This window comes from Rhinopithecus bieti, unplaced genomic scaffold (assembly GCF_001698545.2).
Source record: "Rhinopithecus bieti isolate Rb0 unplaced genomic scaffold, ASM169854v2 scaffold_28163, whole genome shotgun sequence".
NCBI classification, from domain to species: Eukaryota; Metazoa; Chordata; class Mammalia; order Primates; family Cercopithecidae; genus Rhinopithecus; species Rhinopithecus bieti.
Window position 1 is genome coordinate 921,112 of NW_016813718.1, and position 20,796 is coordinate 941,907.

General features: G+C 39.4%; 1 protein-coding gene across 3 annotated transcripts in view; it reads left to right on the plus strand.

Annotated features, from left to right (window-relative positions):
* The window catches only part of RNF150 (ring finger protein 150), a 278,640-nt gene that overhangs the window by 220,328 nt on the left and 37,516 nt on the right, over positions 1–20,796 (plus strand). For 2 of the 3 annotated variants that reach the window (XM_017848919.1, XM_017848921.1), the window contains exons 5-6: positions 10,279–10,375; positions 16,510–16,720. In XM_017848919.1, the coding sequence (XP_017704408.1) occupies positions 10,279–10,375; positions 16,510–16,720 (308 nt within the window). Of the gene's footprint in view, positions 1–10,278; positions 10,376–16,509; positions 16,721–17,939; positions 17,964–20,796 lie in introns of those variants that run through there. The other variant, XM_017848920.1, reaches the window with a different exon arrangement.

Genomic DNA, 20,796 nt, shown 5'->3' on the forward strand with positions numbered 1-20,796 from the left:
TGAACTTAACTAGATTGAAAGGAATTTTAAAGGATCTTTAAAAATTTTATCCAATTGCTTTCATGAAAGGTGATGATGATTGACACCTCACTAGCACTATGTGAGGGTGTTTATGCTAGCAGTCTCTCAGAACCATGGAGTAGTAAATTTTTAAAGCATCTTTCTCATCTGACAGCCAAATATAACGGTAATTTTAATTCTCATGTCTTTAATTTCTTTTATATATTACTATTGACTGACACAAGTTCTTTTTACATCATATCATATTTAATATAAATTGTCATTGATTGGAAGATGTTTCCTAATTTTAGATAGGTTAAAATGGGAATGGAGAATGATACAGCCTGGAATTGATAAAATATGATACTGTTTCTAACATTTTGTCTTAGTGTTTTTGGTGAATCTTTTTTTATTAAGTATGTTTATTTTTTACGATACTTTTGATTAACAATTTTAAAGTTATGCTATAAAATTAATGAATTTGTGTTTTTATCTCTTCCTCCTTGGTTTTAATCCTTCCCTATCAAGAAATAAGATAACTGATTAATTAACTACTCTTTTCAAATTTATGTGAAAATTTATGCTGGTGTATGGCATCTCACTCAAATAGTTTATGAAAACTATTTTTAAACCCATTTTTCCAAGAACATAATTTTATATAATTGGCCAAATTAAAAGTTAGGCAGTGTAGGAAGAGTTTAAAATGGCACAACAACTTTGGAAATTTGTTTGGCAGTTTCCACTAAAGTTAAATACACCCTACCTTGTGACCTAGCAATTCTGTTCTTGGATATACACCCGAGAGAAATGAATGCATATATTAACAGAAAGACTGATACAAGAGTGGCCATAGCACATATAGTCATAATAGCCAAAAAAATGAAAACAGTACAGATGTCTAACAATGGAACAATCTGCAAACAAATTGGGGTACACCCATACAATGGAATACTACTAAGCAATAAAAAAACCAAGCTATTGATGTACACCAAGGCACAGATGAATCTGAAAACCATTGTTTTGAATTTAAAAAGCTAGACAAAAAAGAATACATACTTTATGATTCCATTTGAAATTCAATAACAGGAAAAATTAATATATGGTGACAGATGTTAAAATGATGGTTACATGGCAGAGAGTGGGTGCTGATTGGTAAGGGGCACAGGAGGACTTTCTGAGGTGATAGGATGGCACATATCTTCATCTGGGTAGTATGTATGTGAACATACACACACTTAAGAAATCATCAAGCTCACTTAAGGTTTATGCATTTTATGGTACATTGTACCTTCATTTAAAGTAATGGAAAAAAGCTTAAGTACCAAAGAAGCTATGTTTTAGAATTTAAAAAACAATAGTTCACTTTACACATTAGTAAAAATTACACAGTATTTCTAAATTTGAAGTTTGCTAAGTGTTTTCTTATCATTTTCTTTGATTACTTCAGATTTTATGTGTACAACATTACATGTGTAAAAGATACCACTTAATTAAGAGAATAAAGGAAGGGAACATGAAAGAGATGGCAGTGCTGTAAATGATGTTGTTTTTCAACACAGCAAATGCTGCCTTAGGACAGAAGTCTTGCACTGTAATAACCTCGTTAAATATGGCATTCTGACTTCAAATGTCCTGATCCCCAGTTATATTAATCAAGTAGACACACAGGATGAATGCCAACTAGCTTTGCTGCCCCAGCCAAACGATATAATTAGACCAGAGTCAAGTTCTAAGCACAGAGCCTCCCTCTGCCAGAAACCCAAGGAGCGAGATACATTATAAAATGAGGGTCCTGCAATTCTCCCAGCTTGCATTCCCACAGTAAACATTTCTTCCATTGTAATTTAAAAAGAAATTGACATTAGTAGCAAGAGGATCTGATATAGTTTGTTTTTTTTTAGGTTGTTGGTTTTTCTTTCATGCTATAAATCTAACACAATGCAGAGCTGTGTGGAATAAATGGTTCTTTATTATAACACTTTAACTTTGAAAAGCACTCTACTCTTCACAAAGCACTTTTGCATATAATGTCTAATTTTAGCTCAGACCAGCCTATAATATACATAGGACAGGTATCAATTATTGCCCCTTTATTTTCCTGAAAGAAAACCTTAATTCAAAGAAGTTGGTCCCAGGACCCAAAGTAAAGCCAGATTTTCTGACTTCTGGGCCAGCGCTGTATCATTGGCTATGGAGTTGACACCATAGCCACACTTATCCCTGCTCAGGGAGGATGCCCTGCTGTACTTTCATACCTCCAGGGATATAATTTTGACTAAAAAATCTGCTTCAGAAACCCCCTCTCACTCTAAGCAAAATGTCTAAACACCTCAAGGAAACTAAATCAAATTTAGCCAAGTTTTAAGAATTTTAACTTCCTCTGTATGTTCTCTGGATATTACTTTCCAAACTTGTTACTGTGAGCCTGGAAAGAAAACAGCCTTTTCACAGAAGGACAGTGCTTATGCAGTGAGCAACAATTTACTTTACTGCATTTTTTTTTCTTTTTTGCTCTATCAGATGGAACTGCTATATTTGCTTGCCAAAACAAAGTTATTATGTTTTTAACTACAGCCAGAATATGGTTACTACTGGTTCTATGTTCAACTCTTTTTTTCCGTTTTCTTTTTTAAAAAATGATGTTTTTAGGCTGGACACAGTAGCTCACACCTATAATTCCAGCACTTTGGGAAGCCAAGGTGGTGGGTCACCTGAGATCAGGAGTTCCAGACCAGCCTGGCCAATGTGGCAAAACCCTGTCTCTACAAAAATACAAAAATTAGACAAGCATGGTGGTGTGTACCTATAGTCCTAGCTACTTGGGAGGCTAATGCAGGAGAAACACTTGAACCTGGGAGGCGGAGGTGGCAGTGAGCCAAGATCACGCCACTGCACTGTCCAGCCTGGGTAATACAGTGAGACTCCGTCTCCAAATAAATAAATAAACAAATTTAAAAAATAAATAAATAAAAATGTTCTTAAGTAATTGGTCCAACCATTTCAGGTCAAGCCCGTTAGCAGAATTATCCCCACAGTGTGGCACTAGGTGAGTGGGATTGAGTATATGGTAGGACGAGACTGGTGTCTGCTTACTTGACTTAATCAACACCACATAGCAAGTGGTGACTAGATCATCCCCATTAGAAGGACTTCCTGTATAGGAATCATAGACAGATGGAAAAGTACAGAAGGAAATAGCTTAATGATGCGAAGTTCACCATCACAAAGAACAGGGAAAAGTATGACTCAAGTCCATGATTATTTTCTTCACCATTCATACCTCTTTCCTGTGCAGTCCATCTAGATTATTTCAGAATGTTGATTTAGAATCATATTTTCCAACTTCATTTTCTGTTCGTCCACTTAACATAGCCTACATTTCAACCCATACATGTCATGATACAGGTTGAGTATCCTTTAACTCAAAACGCCTGGGACCAGAAGTGTTCCACATCTCAAATTGTGGAATATTTGCATTATACTTACCAGTAATCACCCCTTATCTAGAAATCCAAAATCCAGAATGCTGCAGTGAGCATTTCCTTTGAGCACCATTTTGGAACTCAAAATTTTCCAGATTTTAGAGCATTTCAGAGTTTGGGTTTTCAGACGAGGGAAACTCAACTTGTGCTTCTTCTATATGTTAATTCATGTAAATCCCTTCTTTTTGAATTTCTTTCCTCCACTGTAAACGCTTCAAAGTTCTTCCCACACTTTAGGCTGTACAAAAGGCCTTACTGTATCCCATAGCCTTTTAATTTCTTCACAAACTTCTCCCTTTGCTGAATTCAGTAGCAGTTTTATTTGTATTTATGACCTGTCACTGTGCATGTTACACCAACATCATTTAAAATAGTTAATATTACTATTATCCCCTGAACACTAACTAATGAAGCACTTTACAAACAAGCATTTAACCCTTACGACAGCCTCCATAAGGTTTTTACTAGTCAGGATAGGCTAAGCTTTGATGCAGTAACAACAACAAACCCAACTCTCAGTGGCTTAACACAGCAAGGATTTCTCACGCATGCTTTGTGTCCACTGTGTGTCAGCAGAGGGTATCTACTCATGGCAGTCAGGCTGACAAAGCAGTTACTATCTCAAACATTGTTAATTGATAGGTCAGCAATTAAATGCCATGACCTGAAGTGAAATCTGTCATTTCTCTTTATAATTTATCTGCCAGAATGAGTCACATGGCCATAGCCACCACCAAGAGAGCTTGTCATCTCCCCATGTGCTGGAGAGATGGAGAGCTGATGTACTGGATGACAGTATTGGGTGCCTCAGATAGGTGCTCTTGTTATCCTCATTTTATCAGTGAAGAAACTAAGGCTCAGAGAGGCTAAGCTGGAGCAAAGAAATACACTGGGAAAGAATAAAGGTTTGAATACCTCCAACTACCCCCCTTACCTGTGACAGCTGGAGGATGGGGTGAGGAGTATAGAGTGGGCAAAAATACTGACTGTCAGTTGGAGTTTGAATCCTAGCTCTGCAGCTGACTAGCTCTTTGGATAATTCACTTTAATGAGCTTCAGCCTTCTCTTCCATAAGACAGAAATAATAATTTCTACTTCATAGGGCTTTTGTGATTTAATTATGTATGTAACATGCCTGGTACATAGTAGGGATACAATAACTGGTAGATACTGTCAGCATTCATTAATTACTGACATTAATGTCAGTGTTCATTAATTAAAAATTCACTCTTTACTGACAGTTTTGCAAATAAGATTCAGAGCTTCTGCAGAAACATTTCAGGTATGCATAGAAGTACTAGGTATCTTTTTAAAATAATTCATGTTGCCTGGAGTATGGGATTCTCAGGTACCTGAGTGATTCACATTTTTTATTAACCACTTCACTAAGGAGAATGAGACAGCTTGCATTGTTGCCAAAGGAAAACCACAGGGTCCTAATCTCACTTGCAGGGTGTTAGGGTCCAACGGTGCCTACAAAAGTGAACAAGATGGAAAAGACAGGACAGCCTTTTCTCTCTCCTGCTGGGAAAAAAAAATGTCATTAAATTGGGGAGGGAATCACACATATAGGTGAAAGAACAGCAGAAAACAAGAATCAATAGATGTGGAAATTAGTTTAGCTTGGTTTGTCATTACTGCCAAAAAGTGTGAAAACTTATTATTCATCATCATCTCTGCATCATTATGCAGTTGTCTGCATCCTCTTTTGTCGGGTGTTTGAAGAACTCTTTTTAAAATGTTTGCTTCCCTTTGGTGAATGAGGAAAGAAAACAGTTTTGGCCAACTCTTTGTTGTATTTCCAATTTGTCGGGATTGTTAAGAGATGGATTATCTTGTCTTCCACATGTCCTTTCTCACTCAGCACTTGTTAAACCATGGGAAGGTTCACTGCTATCCTGTGAATCCTGCAAAAAAGATGAGATGGACTTTCCCTTGAAGATGTTTACTAACTGGTGCATTTCACTAAACTCCAGATCCTTTCCCTATCCTTTTGTTTATTTATTTAGTCTGTTGACTTTTACTTTTCTTTCCACTTAGGAAGAAAAATACTGTTTTCCAATCCCAGTTATAAGGATAAAGTTTTCATATTTGATGGTCAATATGGTACCAAAAAGAAATGTATGTGAGTTAATAATAAGCCTGACTGCCCTATGTGGCATTTCAGCAGCTTTTCTTTTTTGCCCTAAGTTCTCCCTCTGATTTTTTAAAAATTTGTAGTTATTTGCTTTCCATGTTAGGAAGGTTACACAAAAGAGTAGAAATCATAGTAATCACGTATCTTAAAAATAAGATGAAATGACAGTGGTATTAATAAGATTTGTGGTAGTTTACAATTAAGGAGTACCAGGACTTACATTGTAAGCTTTATGGGTATTATTTCTCTCCCCTGCCCCCCGCTTCTCTTGCCCCCCACACCCCAAACACACACAGAGACTCATTCATTCATGAAGCCCATACCTGTAAGACAAAATTTCACTGATGAGGAGCTGAATCTTAGATAGCTAAGGTAGCCTGCCTAGGACAGACAAAAAAAAAAAAAACCAGCAGATCCAGGAGTGCAACCTTTCTACGGCCTTTCCATTGTCCTTAACAGTGAATCGCTAAATGACTGTGGTGCTGCCTTGAAGGGCAGGGCCTTGTCTTATTCATCTTTGTACCCAGCTCTCAGCACAAAATAGAATGGAACAAGGGGGTGACGTAACCAGTGCTATATTTTAGGAAGATAAATCTGGCAACAATGAGTAGGATGAAGAGAACAAGAAAAGACTGGCATCGTGGAGAGCAGTTTCGATGCCATTGAAGTGATACGGAGAAAAAGATGATGAGCCAATGCAGCAGGGAGCCGTGCTGAGAGAAGAAAAGTCGCCAATATAACAGAGATTCAGGAAGAGTGCGTGAATGAGACTTGACCATGTGGAGGCAGGGAGGAGTGCTAGGTCCTTGGGTAAATAAATATCTGTTCATGCAGCAAATGTTTCTTGAGCATCAGCTGTGTGTTGGGAACTATTCTAGGTCCCGGAGATACAAAAGCGAATTGAGCAAACCAGAATTTTATTCTCCTACAGCTTATGTCCTAATTGGAAGGATATGTTGGTCAGGATTCTCCAGAGAAACAGAACCAGCAGGAGATATATAGAAATGGAGATATAGATACAGGTTGAAATTTCAAGGAATTGGCTTATGTGATTGTAAGATCTGGCAAGCCTGAAGTCTGCAGGACAGGCCTATAAGCTGGAAACTCTTGGCAGGAGCTAATGCTATAGTCTTGAGTACAATTTCTTCTCAGAGGAACCTCAGAGTTGGTTAGTTAATGGGTTGGTTGGTTGGTGGGTTGGTTGGTTGGTGCGTTGGTTGGTTGGTTGGTTGGTTGGTTGGTTTTGAGGCGAAGTCTTGCCCTGTCACCCAGGCAGGAGTGCAGTGGCGTGATCTTGGCTCACTGCAACCTCTGCCTCCCAGGTTCGAGCAATTCTCCCATGTCAGCATCCCAAGTAGCTGTAATTACAGGCACACACCACCACACCCAGCTAGTTTTTGCATTTTTGGCAGAGACAGGGTTTCACCATGTTGGCTAGGCTGGTCTCGAACTCCTGAACTCAAGTGATTTGCCTGCCTTGGCCTCCCAAAGTGCTAGGATTACAGGCATGAGCCACTGCGCCCAACCAAAACTTCAGCTGTGCTCTTAAGATAGTTCAGATGATTGCATGAGGCCCACCCAGATTATTGAGGATAATTCCCTTTATTTAAGGTCAACTGATTGTAGATATTAACCACATCTACAAAATGTCTTCATAGCGACATCTTGACTTGTGTCAATTGAATGACTGTACTACAGTCTCGCCAAATTGACACATAAAGCTAAGCATCCAGGGGAGGTGTAAGAATGACCAGTGCATACAAATAACTGAGGGTGTTTGGGAACAACGACCAGTGTCTGTGGATCAGAGACTCTGGGGAAGGCTTTTCTGCTGTAGTGGATACTTCTCCATCCTACAGACAGGCCACTGAGACTTGGGGATGTTAATCATCTTATTTGAGTGCTAAAATGGCTAATGAATGGCCCTGCTGTCATTCTGACTCAGCCCATGTACAGAAAACAGCAGAGCCCTGCCTCCAGGGAATGATCAAAGGACCAGAGTGTTTGACTTCTTCCCAGGAGCAACACCAGTTGGTGAGCAAGTTCAAATTAGGAACTTGAGCATCAGCTGTGTGCCAGGAACTAGGGATCCTGGAGATGCAGCAGTGAATCAAGCAAACAAGGATTTTGCTCTCATAGAGAGCAAATCCTCCACTCTAATTGGAGGATATATTGGTCAGGAGTCTCCAGAGAATTAGAACCAGCAGGAAATATGTAGGAATAGAAATAAAGATACAGAGCATAGATCCTGAACATAGGGAGGTCAAAATTCCTTTTTGGAAGTGCGAGGAAAGGAATGGCTTTATCCAGCTTGGATGCCAGACACCCCCTTCTCCTTGCTCCCCCTCCCTCCCTGGGCTCTTGAATGAGCCATTCACCCTTCTTCCACCTCCCCTTCCCCTCTATGTAAACCATGACCCACATAGCCCTTCAGTTTCAGCTTTGTCACTTAGTTAGGGAGCCCTTCCCTGAACACCCCAACTAGGATAAATCTCCCAGTTATAAGCCCCTCCTCGCCAGACTCCCTTTTCTTCTAATGTAATACTTAACACTGTTGTCACTAAGTACTTTATTCTATATTATTTTATTAATGTCTGCCTCTCCTGCTGTGCTTCCTGAGGGAAGGAGCCAAATCACCATTGTGCTGATTCTCTGTGTTAAGCACAGTTCTTAGTATATACTACTTGTTGCATGAATGCACAGATAAAGGAGGGAATGGATGAGTGAATGAAATATACTGCTTCCAAGTAGTATGTATTAGTCTGTTCTCACACTGCTCTAAAGAAATACCTGAGACTGGGTAATTTATAAAGAAAATAGGGTTAGGCCAGTCACAGTGGCTCATGCCTGTAATTCCAGCACTTTGAGAGGCTGAGGTGGGCAGATCACTTGAGGTCAGGAGTTCAGGATCAGCCTGGCCAACATGGCAAAACCCCATCTCTACTGAAAATACAAAAACTGGCCAGGCGTGGTGGCAGGCACCTGTAATCCCAGCTGCTTGGGAGGCTGAGGTATAAGAATCACTTGAACCTGGGAGGTAGAGGTTGAAGTGAGCTGAGATCACACCACTGCACTCCAGCCTGAGCAGCAGAGCAAACCTCCAAAAAAAAGGTTTAATTGGCTCACGTTTCCATAGGCTATAGAAAGCATGATGCTGGCATCTGCTGGGCTTCTGGGGAGGCCTCAGGAAACTTACAATCATGGCGGAAGGCAAAGAGGGAGCCAGCACTTCACAAGGCTGGAGCAGAAGGAAGCGGGGTGGGGAGGTGCCACACACTTTTAAACAACCAGATCTCTTGAGAAATCACTATCACAAGAACAGCACCAAGAGGGAAATCACGATCCAATCACCTCCCACCAGGCCCCACCTCCAACACTGGAGATTACAATTCAACATGGTATTTGGGCAGGGACACAGACCCAAACCATATCATAGTAAATCTGCAGGGCATCTTAAACAATAATCTGGAAACATAATAACACATCCTTATTGCTACAGTCCTTTCTTCTAATCCCCAATCTGATCATATCCTGTATGCAGCCAATCTCATCTTTGGCATTTGAGTTCTTCTAATTTCAGTTTAAAAGGTAGAACTTCCCTGAACTCTTTTCTAATTTGGAGGTACTTTTTAAGCATTTGAGCCCAACACAAAGCAAATGAGGTTTTCAGAACTGTTAAAACAAAAGGAGGTGCAAGTGAGAGAACAGAGTAGAAATATTCAAGAACAGTGTTCCATGGCAGAGGGGTGACAGGCAGGGGGTACAGAAAGGGAGTCAGGCATGCATGGAATGTCCTAAGGAAGTCCTCATGCTTAAAACAGATAGTTCTTTCTCTTCTTACCCCAGGCAGGAAATTCTGACTACTTCTGCCTGTGGTCTGGAGTCTTGGGAGTTAGAAGAAAAGCTTCTGACTCAAGGAGTTCCTGACATCTCTGAGTGGACCCTTTCAAGCCAAGTTCAGAGAAAGTTCAGTTAGGAAGCCCTCCTATAGCCACCAAATGCCCCCTTCTGCCACAAAGACAAAAGCTAGTAACGACTGGCACATGGGAATGACCATGTAGTTGAGTGAATGAACTGCACAGATATGACGGCTACCCACATGAAACCCCAGAGTCTTTTACTCTGGCTTTTGATTTGACAATCAGAAGCCAAAACAACTTAAAATGGCATTGGTGTTACTGAATGCTTCCAGGAGTTCTTTTGCCCTTTTGTGTTAGATCCCAAATATTAATGGAAATCAGCCTTTACGCTGCAGTTGTCTACTGACTGTGGGAAAAGAAATTCTGCGTATTTTTTTAAAGTAGCATCAGTCAAGTCATCCTACAAGGTGTGTACAAGTTTCCCCACTTGCATTTTTTTCATTAGAGCTTCTTCCTATTGAGAAAGAGAAAAATCTCTGTTTCTGCATTCTCTACATTTTCTGAAACTTGGAAGCCTCCATTGCAAATTATATAGGACAGTCTTGGGATCCAGACAGACTTTGACTATATCACCACAGGGTATAACAGGAAACACTTTGGTCCACAAGTTAGGGATGGATGTTTGAGTCTTGACTCTGCCACTGAGCAATTGCGTGGCCTTGGATGAGTCCCTGGGCCATGGTGGACTAGGTAGTCTCTGCAGTTATCGCCGCTCTAAGATGTATGGTTCTCATTGCAGGCATCTTTTCCACAAGTCCTGTGTTGACCCCTGGCTTCTAGATCATCGCACCTGTCCCATGTGCAAGATGAACATTCTTAAAGCCCTAGGGATCCCGGTAAGCACAGCACAGCCTACAGCATCATAATGTCTGTCTTTCTGCATTGCCCCCAAAGCAGGGAGAAAACACTATACTTGGATGTTCTGTGTCCCCTCAGTCACACATAGCAATCACATCATCTTACAAGGCTCCAGGAGAACTCCTATGTCTGAAAGCATTTCTCCCCTCACTTTTTCTCTGAGGACATCCCAACCTTTCACCATGTCCATTGTATTTGTCTGTGAGTCAAGGTATCACTTGTGCAGCTCATTGGCTTCTCTTCTGGGCTGCAGCATGGAGGGCAGGTGGGATGGCAGCAGACACACCCCGGACCAGTTGCACACTGAGCACCTCTGGCATCATCATCACGCCTGTTCGGCCATCAGGGAGATCCGTAAGCCATGCTTTGCCCCACAATCACCTGGGTTTCAGAGGGAGCGAGCACCTCCCAGCAATGCGAGGGGAGGACAGAGGCTGAGAGTCAGGCTCAGAGCCTCATCTCAACTCAGATCTCTGTGGAGACTTTGAGTGAACAGGAAACCAGAGCCAGAGCTACTTAATGCTAGTACTTAGTTCTTAATTTAACGGGTTCCCCGAGTTAACTCCCCCAGAGACTAAATGTTTTCTAAAGTTTAGTCTCTCCCCTGTACAAAGAGAATCAGCCAGCTGGCTTGATGTTCCAGGGAGACTTTCCCAGGACTGTATCAGGTGAAGCCTGCAAACTGGTGGGTGGTGAGACACCAGCTGCTATATGTTCTCCCCTCTCAGCGATGAGGGCAGGAAGCAAGGCAGGCCACCAAATCCAAGGACTACACTGAGAGATGTGAGAAACCATACGGTGCTGTGTAGAAGTCAGACAAACAAAATGCCTATACCAGCTCCCCCTCAGCCCCTCCAGTTTGCTGCCACCTGCCTATCGTCACTCCTCACTGCTAATGGCAGAGAATAAAGAGAATGTTAATAGTCTCAAGATGTCACTGAAGAAGGATCAGATCCCATATCAAAGGTTTACTTTAATGCCAAAGGCCTCATTATCTTAGGAATATCAGAGTAGCTCTGCTGGAAAGGGCACACGTGAAGCATTATGAGGACATGCATTAGCTGAACTTTCTACCCTATGCCAGCTGCCTCCATGCCTGCTGTATGACTTCCATGGTTGATACTCTGAACACAAATCAACTTGTATGACTGTACCTTTAAGCTAGATTTTAAAGATAATGCATTAAATTTTCAGACCAGTTATAAATGCATAATGCGTTCATGATGAAAATCAATTACAGGGAATACGAAACATCAGTAAAAACCCAACAGCTCTGCCAGATACTGGTGACTTAGAAAGCTGAGCTCAATTTTTGTACTCTTCACATTTCTGTCTGTAACTGAGTCTTTAAGGGGAGGGGGAAATGTGTGTATGTGTCTGTGGTCTCCAAAATCTTCAGTATCCTCACAGTTCTCACAGTGAAACAGAGACAGTTGCATCCTTTGATGTGTTCCTGTTGTTCAGGGTATTTTTAGAAATATTAAGTGCGAATCCCACTGCTCTCTGGTAAGGACAATGGAACCTAACAAGCATCCATCGTTGAATTTTGTACTGAAGAGTATTTGACTCCAGACTTTTTCAGTGGTGGTATAACTTCTGCAGAAGCTACTTGTAAATAAGTTGCAAATATCGCTGTTAATTATTTTTAGAAGAATTATTGGGTGGCCTTTTCTCTTATTTCCAAGATTAATAACATTTTAACTTTTTGCATTTGGGCATTCTGGCCATGGTTTGATGCCTACTAAGTTTGGACAGGATTTTACTTAGCACAATGAACTGTCAGAAAAATAAACATCAATAGCATCTTTTGGATTTGGTAAAGATTTTTAAAGGCCAGCTGAACAAGAACATTATACACATCCAAGCCTGCCCCCACGAAACAGAACATCCTCCCTGAAGAAAAAGGCACTTTTGTGCTACTTCTCACAAAGCACGAAGGCATCCATGGATACCTTCTGTGCCTCCAACCGTTTTCTGTTTTTCTCCTAGGGAATGACAAAGTCAGGATCTAGGAGGAATTTTGGATTTTGTTCCCCTTCATCCTTCTACCATTGGGTAGCACTATGTCTTAATTATATCAACAAGATGACTTCCATTTCACTGGGCAAGCTCACAGCCTTCTCAATTAGAAAAGACTTCCTATATCAAACTGAAACCCTTTTTATGCAGCTTAAACAAACTGTCTATAATTTTCCTATGTTCCATGTATTCCATTTCTTCTTCTTCAAAGAAAATTTAAAAGAGCTTGTCACTCTCTGATAACTGATGTCTGTTGATGCTTCATCTCTTAATTCTTTACATATGCTAAGTGCTCAATAAATGTCTATGGAGTTACAGCCCTTCAGAGCCTTGAAGGCTGCCAGTTACACCATCATATTTTATGAATTTCATCCTGATTCTCCTTTGAATAGTGTCAGCTCACAAACAACTTGGTTGTAATCCTGATCTAGCGTATTCAAATACAGGTGGCATATTGTTTTGGTTTTGGTTTTGTTTTGTTGTTTTAACAGAGTGTCCTTGTATCTACCCATGGTATAAGACAAATAAATTGAAAGTCAGAAACTGAGGATGTTATTTTGTAAGTGATTTCTCTACAATGAAAATGAGAGCACAGTTCACTGATCACGCAATTCCTATAACAATAGGTATCATTTTCTATTATATTTTGCCAAGGGAAATATAATACTGAATGCAAAGAGTGGGAAGTCCTTTATTATCAGAAGCATTTTGATCTACATTACGGTGCTTCTCCCTCCATTCTATCCAGTCAGGTCTAGGTCTATCTTGGTAGAATGACAAAATACAGTTTCAGCGAATCTTCCTCTAAGGTACCATATAACCTGGGACTTTCATATGCCAGCAACCACCTTCTATCACTATTATCCTGATAGGAATAGGCTGATGATTTTTATTGAATGCAAAATCCTGTATAACTGGTGTATTCACAAGATTCTATTTAGCAGTTGCTTTATTAGAGGGGTTTCCCATGCTAACTTGAATTTAAATACCTGTGCAGTTTTCACTTGCAGATAGCATTTGACATCTTGTTTTAAATTTTATGATTGTGTCTTCTCTTAAAGGTATGTAGATTTGGTTTCTTTTTAAAGTATTATTCCATTTGATGAACCATGTAGAGTGGATGTAATCTGTGAGGTTCTGTAAAGTTGGTCTATTAAATATTATATCTAAGCCAAATTATTTGTGCTTGCTACCATTGACAGTTTCGCTGTGCTAATTAGCTCTTTTGCCCTCTACCCACTCTGTTAAAGATAGCACGATTCCTACTATTCCACAAAATGAAGAACAAAAAAAACTACATCAAAATTAAGAAAATATACAAAGAACAATACCAACAGCTAGATCAACATTTTGAAAAATATGTCCATTATTATGGCATATGATTACATTTAAGTATTTATGGCCAAAAAAACAACCTGCACAGTACCCTCTCTGTGAAATCTTAAAACCACCCCCCCATAGTTGGTTTTGTTTAATAAACACCTGTATACGGCATATCTTTGAATAAAACTTTACAGTTTTTCAAGTATTTTCTCAAATCCTCCCTTAATTGATTTAGGGCAGATATTAACATGCCCAAGTTTCCAGGGTAGAAATCTGAGATTCAGATCAAATTTCCAAGTCAACATTTACTGAGCACCTACTCGTTGTCAGTGGCACTAGGTAGGGGCTTGGAGTCCAAAGTCAGCAGAGTGTGGTTGCTTCACTTTACAATGTCTGGGGACTAGCAGAGGGAGATCAGCACATTAACTAATAGCCATATAGCATGGGAGAAGTACCTTATAAAGTGCTTCCAGGATCAAAGATGCCTTCCTGGGAGGGAACATGCCTTAGAAAAGGGGACAGTGGACCTGAGAATTAAAGGGTGATTAGGAATTCACCAGGACCCAACTTGAGACCTTGGGATAGGAAAAAGAGGGTGATTGGGTGAAATGTCATCCTGAGCACGGGGACAATATAAGCTACAGTGTTGAGAGGAGAGAATGTATGGTGTGCTCCATGTCTCCAAAGGGTGAAGGTGAGGTCAGAAAAGTAGGCTGGGGCCAGACTCTAGAGCATCTGCCTCTGTCCTACCAGGGAGCATGTAATTCCTTCCTTGGGAGAAAACAAGAAACATACCTGTAGTGGTTTTGTTTTTTGTTTGTTTGCTTGTTTGTTTGTTTTGTTTTGTTTTTTTGAGACAGAGTCTTGCTCTGTCACCAGGCTAGGGTGCAGTGGGGCGATCTTGGCTTACTGCAACCTCCACCTCCCAGGTTCAAGCGATTCCCCCGCCTCAGCCTCCCGAGTAGCTGGGACTACAGGTGCATGCCACCACACCCGGCTAATTTTTTATATTTTAGCAGAGACGGGGTTTCACCATGTTGGTCAGGTTGGTCTCCATCTCCTGACCTCATGATCTGCCCACCTCAGCCTCCCAAAGTGCTGGGATTACAGACATGAGCCACCGTGCCCAGCCCATGGTGTTTTTTTTTTTGTTTTATTTTGTTTTTAAAGAATGCTCTGATGAGAGAGTGCAGACTGAAATAAACTGGAGAAGAGATTGTAAGTAGATAGGGAAACTGGTAATGGGAAGAGAATGTTCATAAACCCACTTGCTCATGTCCAATGTCAATCTGTAAATTTAGTAAATTTAGTGAATTGGTTATTCTATGAATCGACTTTTGACAAATTGAGTTTCAGTGAATTGGCTCCCTTCCAATACAGCTAGAGAGGGCAAAAAGAAGAAAGAATACAGGACAGAAATGAATGAGCTGAATTTGATGGATTTATGGAATGGTAGAGTTATCCAGCTGACTGTTAGGACACAGGTGTGGAGCTCAGGAGACTGGCATTACACAGCTAAGAGCAGAACACCAGGACAAGAGCCCAGCACTTTGCATTTCTAGCTTTGTGTTCCCTAGGAGTTGTAGGTTTTCTGTTCTGATGAACTTGGAAAACAACAGCCATTATGATGTTAATTCAATCATTGTGAATCCAGGGTTCTCTTCCCCTAATCCTGACCATCATGTTCTGCCTACTTTGGGAGTCTAAAACCATGTAATTATCATCCTTCAAGACAAAGCCGAAGTTCAGACCAGAGCAAAAGAAATTAACAGCTATTCTTAATACTGCTTAAGACAATATTCCTCCACCACCACCTTTTAAACATAATTTTGAGTTTGTGTAGAGACAGAACAACTGAAAGTCATTTGAAAAGCTGTTTGTGAAAGAGATAGAAATATATTCATTTTTACTTCAAACCAGCAGAACTGAGACAAAAGAGTAAAACTTGCAAAGCATAAGATTTTGCCCAATAATAATAGAGTCCAACAATGCTCTGACCAACACAGAGTGCCTTGCAAAGCGGAGAGCTCCCATTGCTATGTTCTTCAAGGGAAGCTGTCAATGATATTGAAGAGGAAAGTGTCCTGTAACCAATGGGCAATTGAACAAGGGGGTCTCACCCTAGTCTTATGATTCTAAGAATTTAATTTAGAGGATTTGACAGATGTATGATCAATACCATATTAAGGACATAGGGATGTTTTTCTATAGCTGGCTTTAGGCTTATGTTTTTCTTAAATGTAGCCTTACCCTGTGCTTTGTGTGTGTTTGAGGGTATGTATGAATCTTTAATGAACAAACCATAATGACTCAGATTCTATCCTCCCTCCCACTCTCATATCATTAGTATATTTGTAAACAACACATGAGTTTTAAGGGATAATGATCAGGCTACCAGCTATATTCTAGGTGTGGCATAAATAATACTATATGGAAGGAAGTGCCTTCATTGTAAATAAATTTCACATACTCCCCCTAAGTAATTATTTAAATGTAGAGATTTTGCTTATCTTGAATTAAAACTTTAATTTTTAGCCTAAAATTAAAAGGAATCTTTTCAATCTAAAATGAACCTTTAGAAAGGAAATTTTGGAAGATCTTTTATGTTAATCTTACAGAAGCTATATGTAGAATGTTTTAAATAAAGTGACTCAAGACGTAAACAATAAAGAAGTTAATTTTTTCATGGAGACAGAATCTTTAGGCTATAGACATTTACTCTCTAAGTGGATGGCATGTACTGAGAACAGATCCTTTTCTACCCCATCAGCCCAATGCCGACTGCATGGACGACTTGCCCACTGACTTCGAGGGCTCTCTGGGAGGTCCACCCACCAACCAGATCACAGGCGCAAGCGACACAACAGTGAATGAAAGCTCAGTCACTTTGGACCCTGCTGTCCGGACTGTGGGAGCCTTGCAGGTGGTCCAGGATACAGACCCCACCCCCCAGGAGGGAGAAGTCATCTTTACTACTAACAGTGAGTTCTGCCATACTTAAAGTGACATAGCCAGAAGGGCTGTTGCCTTGTAGGAATTGGATCAAAATACCTTTCCTCAAGAAGAAAAAAATATTGAATGAGTGCATCATTGCTAGGTTCATCCGTTATAACTGCCAGTTGTTAGAAGAACTGCCCTTCCTAGAGCCAGCAGGGCAGACAGCCCACCTGGCTGTGTGTGCCCATGCTCCATCCTGCCCACACACTGACACCAACAGTCGCTCCACATCACAGGCAGTGCGACACTTTCCAATGTCCACTTTCCCCATGTACCTGAACATATTAGGTCATGGATCTGGAGCCTCTCAGACTGGAGGGCAGGTGAGGGGAGCAACTACAAGGGTTGCTCAGCAGGACTGGGATAGGGCACAACCACACCCACTCATGGCTTCATGCTCGCATGTGTGTACACACATGCACTGGAGCCCCCTGAGTGTGCATGCGACTGTATGAACTAGTCTGGACCACACGCAGGAGACTGCTTTCCTTGTTGCTGTAGGATGTGGATGTGAATAGCATCCCTTTAGATGGCCATATTTGCAAGAGACACTAAACCCCTGTGCACAGTGGCCCTGCATACTAAAATACCTTCTGGGTATTTTCCCCCATCTCCTACATAGACAGTCACTAAATGCTGTTCTGTTTGATGGTAGTTTTCATAAAAATATTAAATTATGTATATTAGCATCAAGATTGAGGTAAACATCTAAAGTACCTACTATTCAGTCTAATGTAAGAGATAAAAGCTTCAGGAGTTCTAAGAAAATCAGATGCAAATTAGCTCAGGTTTAAGGTTAAAAGAGTGAGTGGATATTGCAATTTTTAAACAAAGTGTATTTCTTTCTCTTGATAGAAGTAACCTATTCACTGTAGAAATTTGGAAATGTAGAAAAGCAGATTGAAGCATTTGGGGATATTTTCTTTGAAGTTGGTCTTTTTTTTACATATTTGGGATTTTATAAAATTTATGAAAGCATGCTAAAATGTAAAGATAAGTATTTTCTGATGAAAAAACTTCATTGTTGAAAATTGAAAGAAAAGAAAAGACTAACAAAGAATGAAAAAAATCACTGAGGGCTCTGCTACTTGGAAACAATCACTCTTAACCTTTTGGTTTATTTCCTGATCATCTTTTATTATATAGTTGAGATGATCCCATGGGATTTGAACATTGAATATTGTAACTATACCATTTTTACAGGACCTTGACAGAAGGTGACTTGAAGAGGAGTTTGGTGAGAAATATCTGCACATGCAAGGTTTACTAGTTTTTGATAAATAGGACCTTTACCTTGAGAAACTTGACTTTTACAGATATAAAGATCTCAGTATTGAAATGTTGACCATTAGGCATTTAAAAGCCATTAAAGATGGATTTTGATCCCTTTGTTTTGAAGGTTTAGACAGGTGCAGCCCAATATTAATATAATGCAAGTCATACATGTAATTTAAATTTTTCTATGGCCACACTAAAACATTAAAAAATAAATGAAGTTCATTTTAATAATATATTTTACTTAACCCTGTATATCCAAAATATTTTACATTTTTTGGTACTCAGTCTTCAGAATCTGCTGTGTATTTTATTTACACTTATAGAACATTTCAGAATGTTTTTAAATAAAGTGGCTCAAGAAGTAAACAGTAAAGAAATTAATTTTTTATTGAGACAAAATATTGTCTCCAATATTAAAACTATTGAGATAATATTTAAAACTATTAAGACAATATAAACTTATATTTATCTTCAAAATTAAAACTATTGAGACACTATAAAACTAATTTATCTAGCTACTTTTGAAATGCTTAGTAATCACATACGGCTAGTTGCTACCATATTGGAGTGCATAGATCTAGAATCCTAGTACTTTAAATGAAAGAGAACGTTAAAGGTCATTTGATTCTTACCAAAATATACTACTAATTTTTGTCATGAGAAAATTATGCCCCAGAGGACTAAATGTCTGACTAAGGTCAAATAGTAAGTTCTCTTTTTGGTGTACCAGGTGGTCTCAAAATTTTTCCATTTATTGGACATCTTTGGTTACCATCACACATATGGCCATAAGTGATCTTAGTGAAATATATTGGAAGGTCTGATAAAATTTTGCCAGCAGTTGAAAAACATGTAAGGCATGAGCATGCTTTTGAGAACGAAAAATTTTTTAAAGGATCATTATCTTTGCAAAAGAATGACCATTTGATTTTCAAGAGAAGATATTTGTCAGATTCCTTATTTTGAAGAGTGGCTACATACTTCATACATTTTAGTAAAGCCAAGATGACAAATGAAAAAGCATTTTAATTTAATGTGGGTTAAATAACATCCAAAATAAAAAATATGTAAATATATTGTGGGTTAAAATACTTCAAAAAATAGAAAATTATGATCTATATCCATGTAATTTGTAATCCCTAAACTGTTTTTACGTAAAATAGACTCAGAGTGTTTAGTTCATAGCGACCATTCTGTAGGTGTTTATTGAATGACTTCAGGTAAACGTGTTCAATCTAAGCTTGAAATAGAGACCTTCTGTTCATAACAGAAGAAAAGAATGCCAGGCAATTTCAAAGGAAACTACTGGTAAAGATGGCATAAAGAAATAAGAGTGGTATGACAATACCTACAGTCAGAAGACTGATGGCATATATGAATATGGCTATCGGTTTCTTAGTATAGAAACTAAATTTTCTCACGAAATGTTTTCCCTAAACCATATATTTCTGGTTAGTTTTATTTATTAGGATTTCTCAGAATTTTACAAACATGAACACTCTGGTTATTTGTTAATGGTTTATGCCGTTAACTAAGTGGCTATAATTCCTTAGGAGAAAAAGCCTCTGCTCTGTACAGATTTTTTTAATTGCCTAGTGACATACTCAAATAAAAATTTAATAAATGAACAAACACAAATGTATAACTAAATGAGTCAAAAGATTCAAGTTTTCATCAACATTATTGTACTCAACTCTAATGCTATTCAAAAATCATGAGGAGATAGACATCTAAGTTAGTTGGATATACAATATTGCTATAAATTGCAAATAAATAACCCAGTGGAGGTTGGACATGACTTTTCTTCAAATTATTCTTTCCCCTCCTCACATCTCCACAGACCCAGGAAATTACTAGAAAGGAAGAAATAGCAGCAGCTAAGAAATACGCTGTACCTATTACATACCAGGCACCCTTTTAAGCCTTTTTCATATATTAGCTCACCACAACCCTATGAGGTAAATAGTATTTTTATCTTCATCTTACGGATGCAGAAATGGAGGCATAGAGAGATTAATGTCACTGATCCAAGGTCATAAGTGACAGGTGGGGCTGGAACTCACTGGGCCACTGGCCCCAGAGCCCAGGCTTAGCGACACTATGCTCAGAGACAGAACGGGGCGGGGGGGGGCGGAATTAACACAGTTGCCTACTCACTTCCCATTTAGTTTATTTGTTCAGTTCTTCCGTTTTTCTAAATCTCTTAAAAGATCAAAAATTTGTTTACTTCCTACTTATACTCTCATTCCAACCTCTATTCTTTCTTTCCTGGCCCATGTGCAACAGATCAAATGCATGTCAAAGTCATTTCAGCACTCATGGAGCAAAGATGTAGACCAGATTGCCTTCAGAGTGAAAGTGGAAAATCTAGCATTAAAGGATCATCTTCAGCTCGCAGGGGAAAAAAAAAATGAAAACATTTGCAGAGCCAAAGAAATTCAAACTTGTTGCAAGTCTGACATTGGAAGAAAGATGTTTTTAAGTACATATTTTTAATGTTTCTGACATTTCATCTTTTAAAACCTCACATGGCAGTCCTAGAACAGCGTTTCTCCTCCACCTTCATGTGAGTGGTCATTTGTATGAACGCCCACACGTCACTCACTGGTCTTTGTCTGTAGGCCTGATCATGCCAAAAACACACTTTGCCTTTAACTTCTCAAGCTCAAGCTGCAGATTGTTGGATTTGCTTCCACAGGGGAAAAAAGTTCCTTAGAACCAAAGGAAAACACAGCAAAACAGACAGCCCTGTATGTTTGGAGACTCAAGAGAGAAGCTAGAG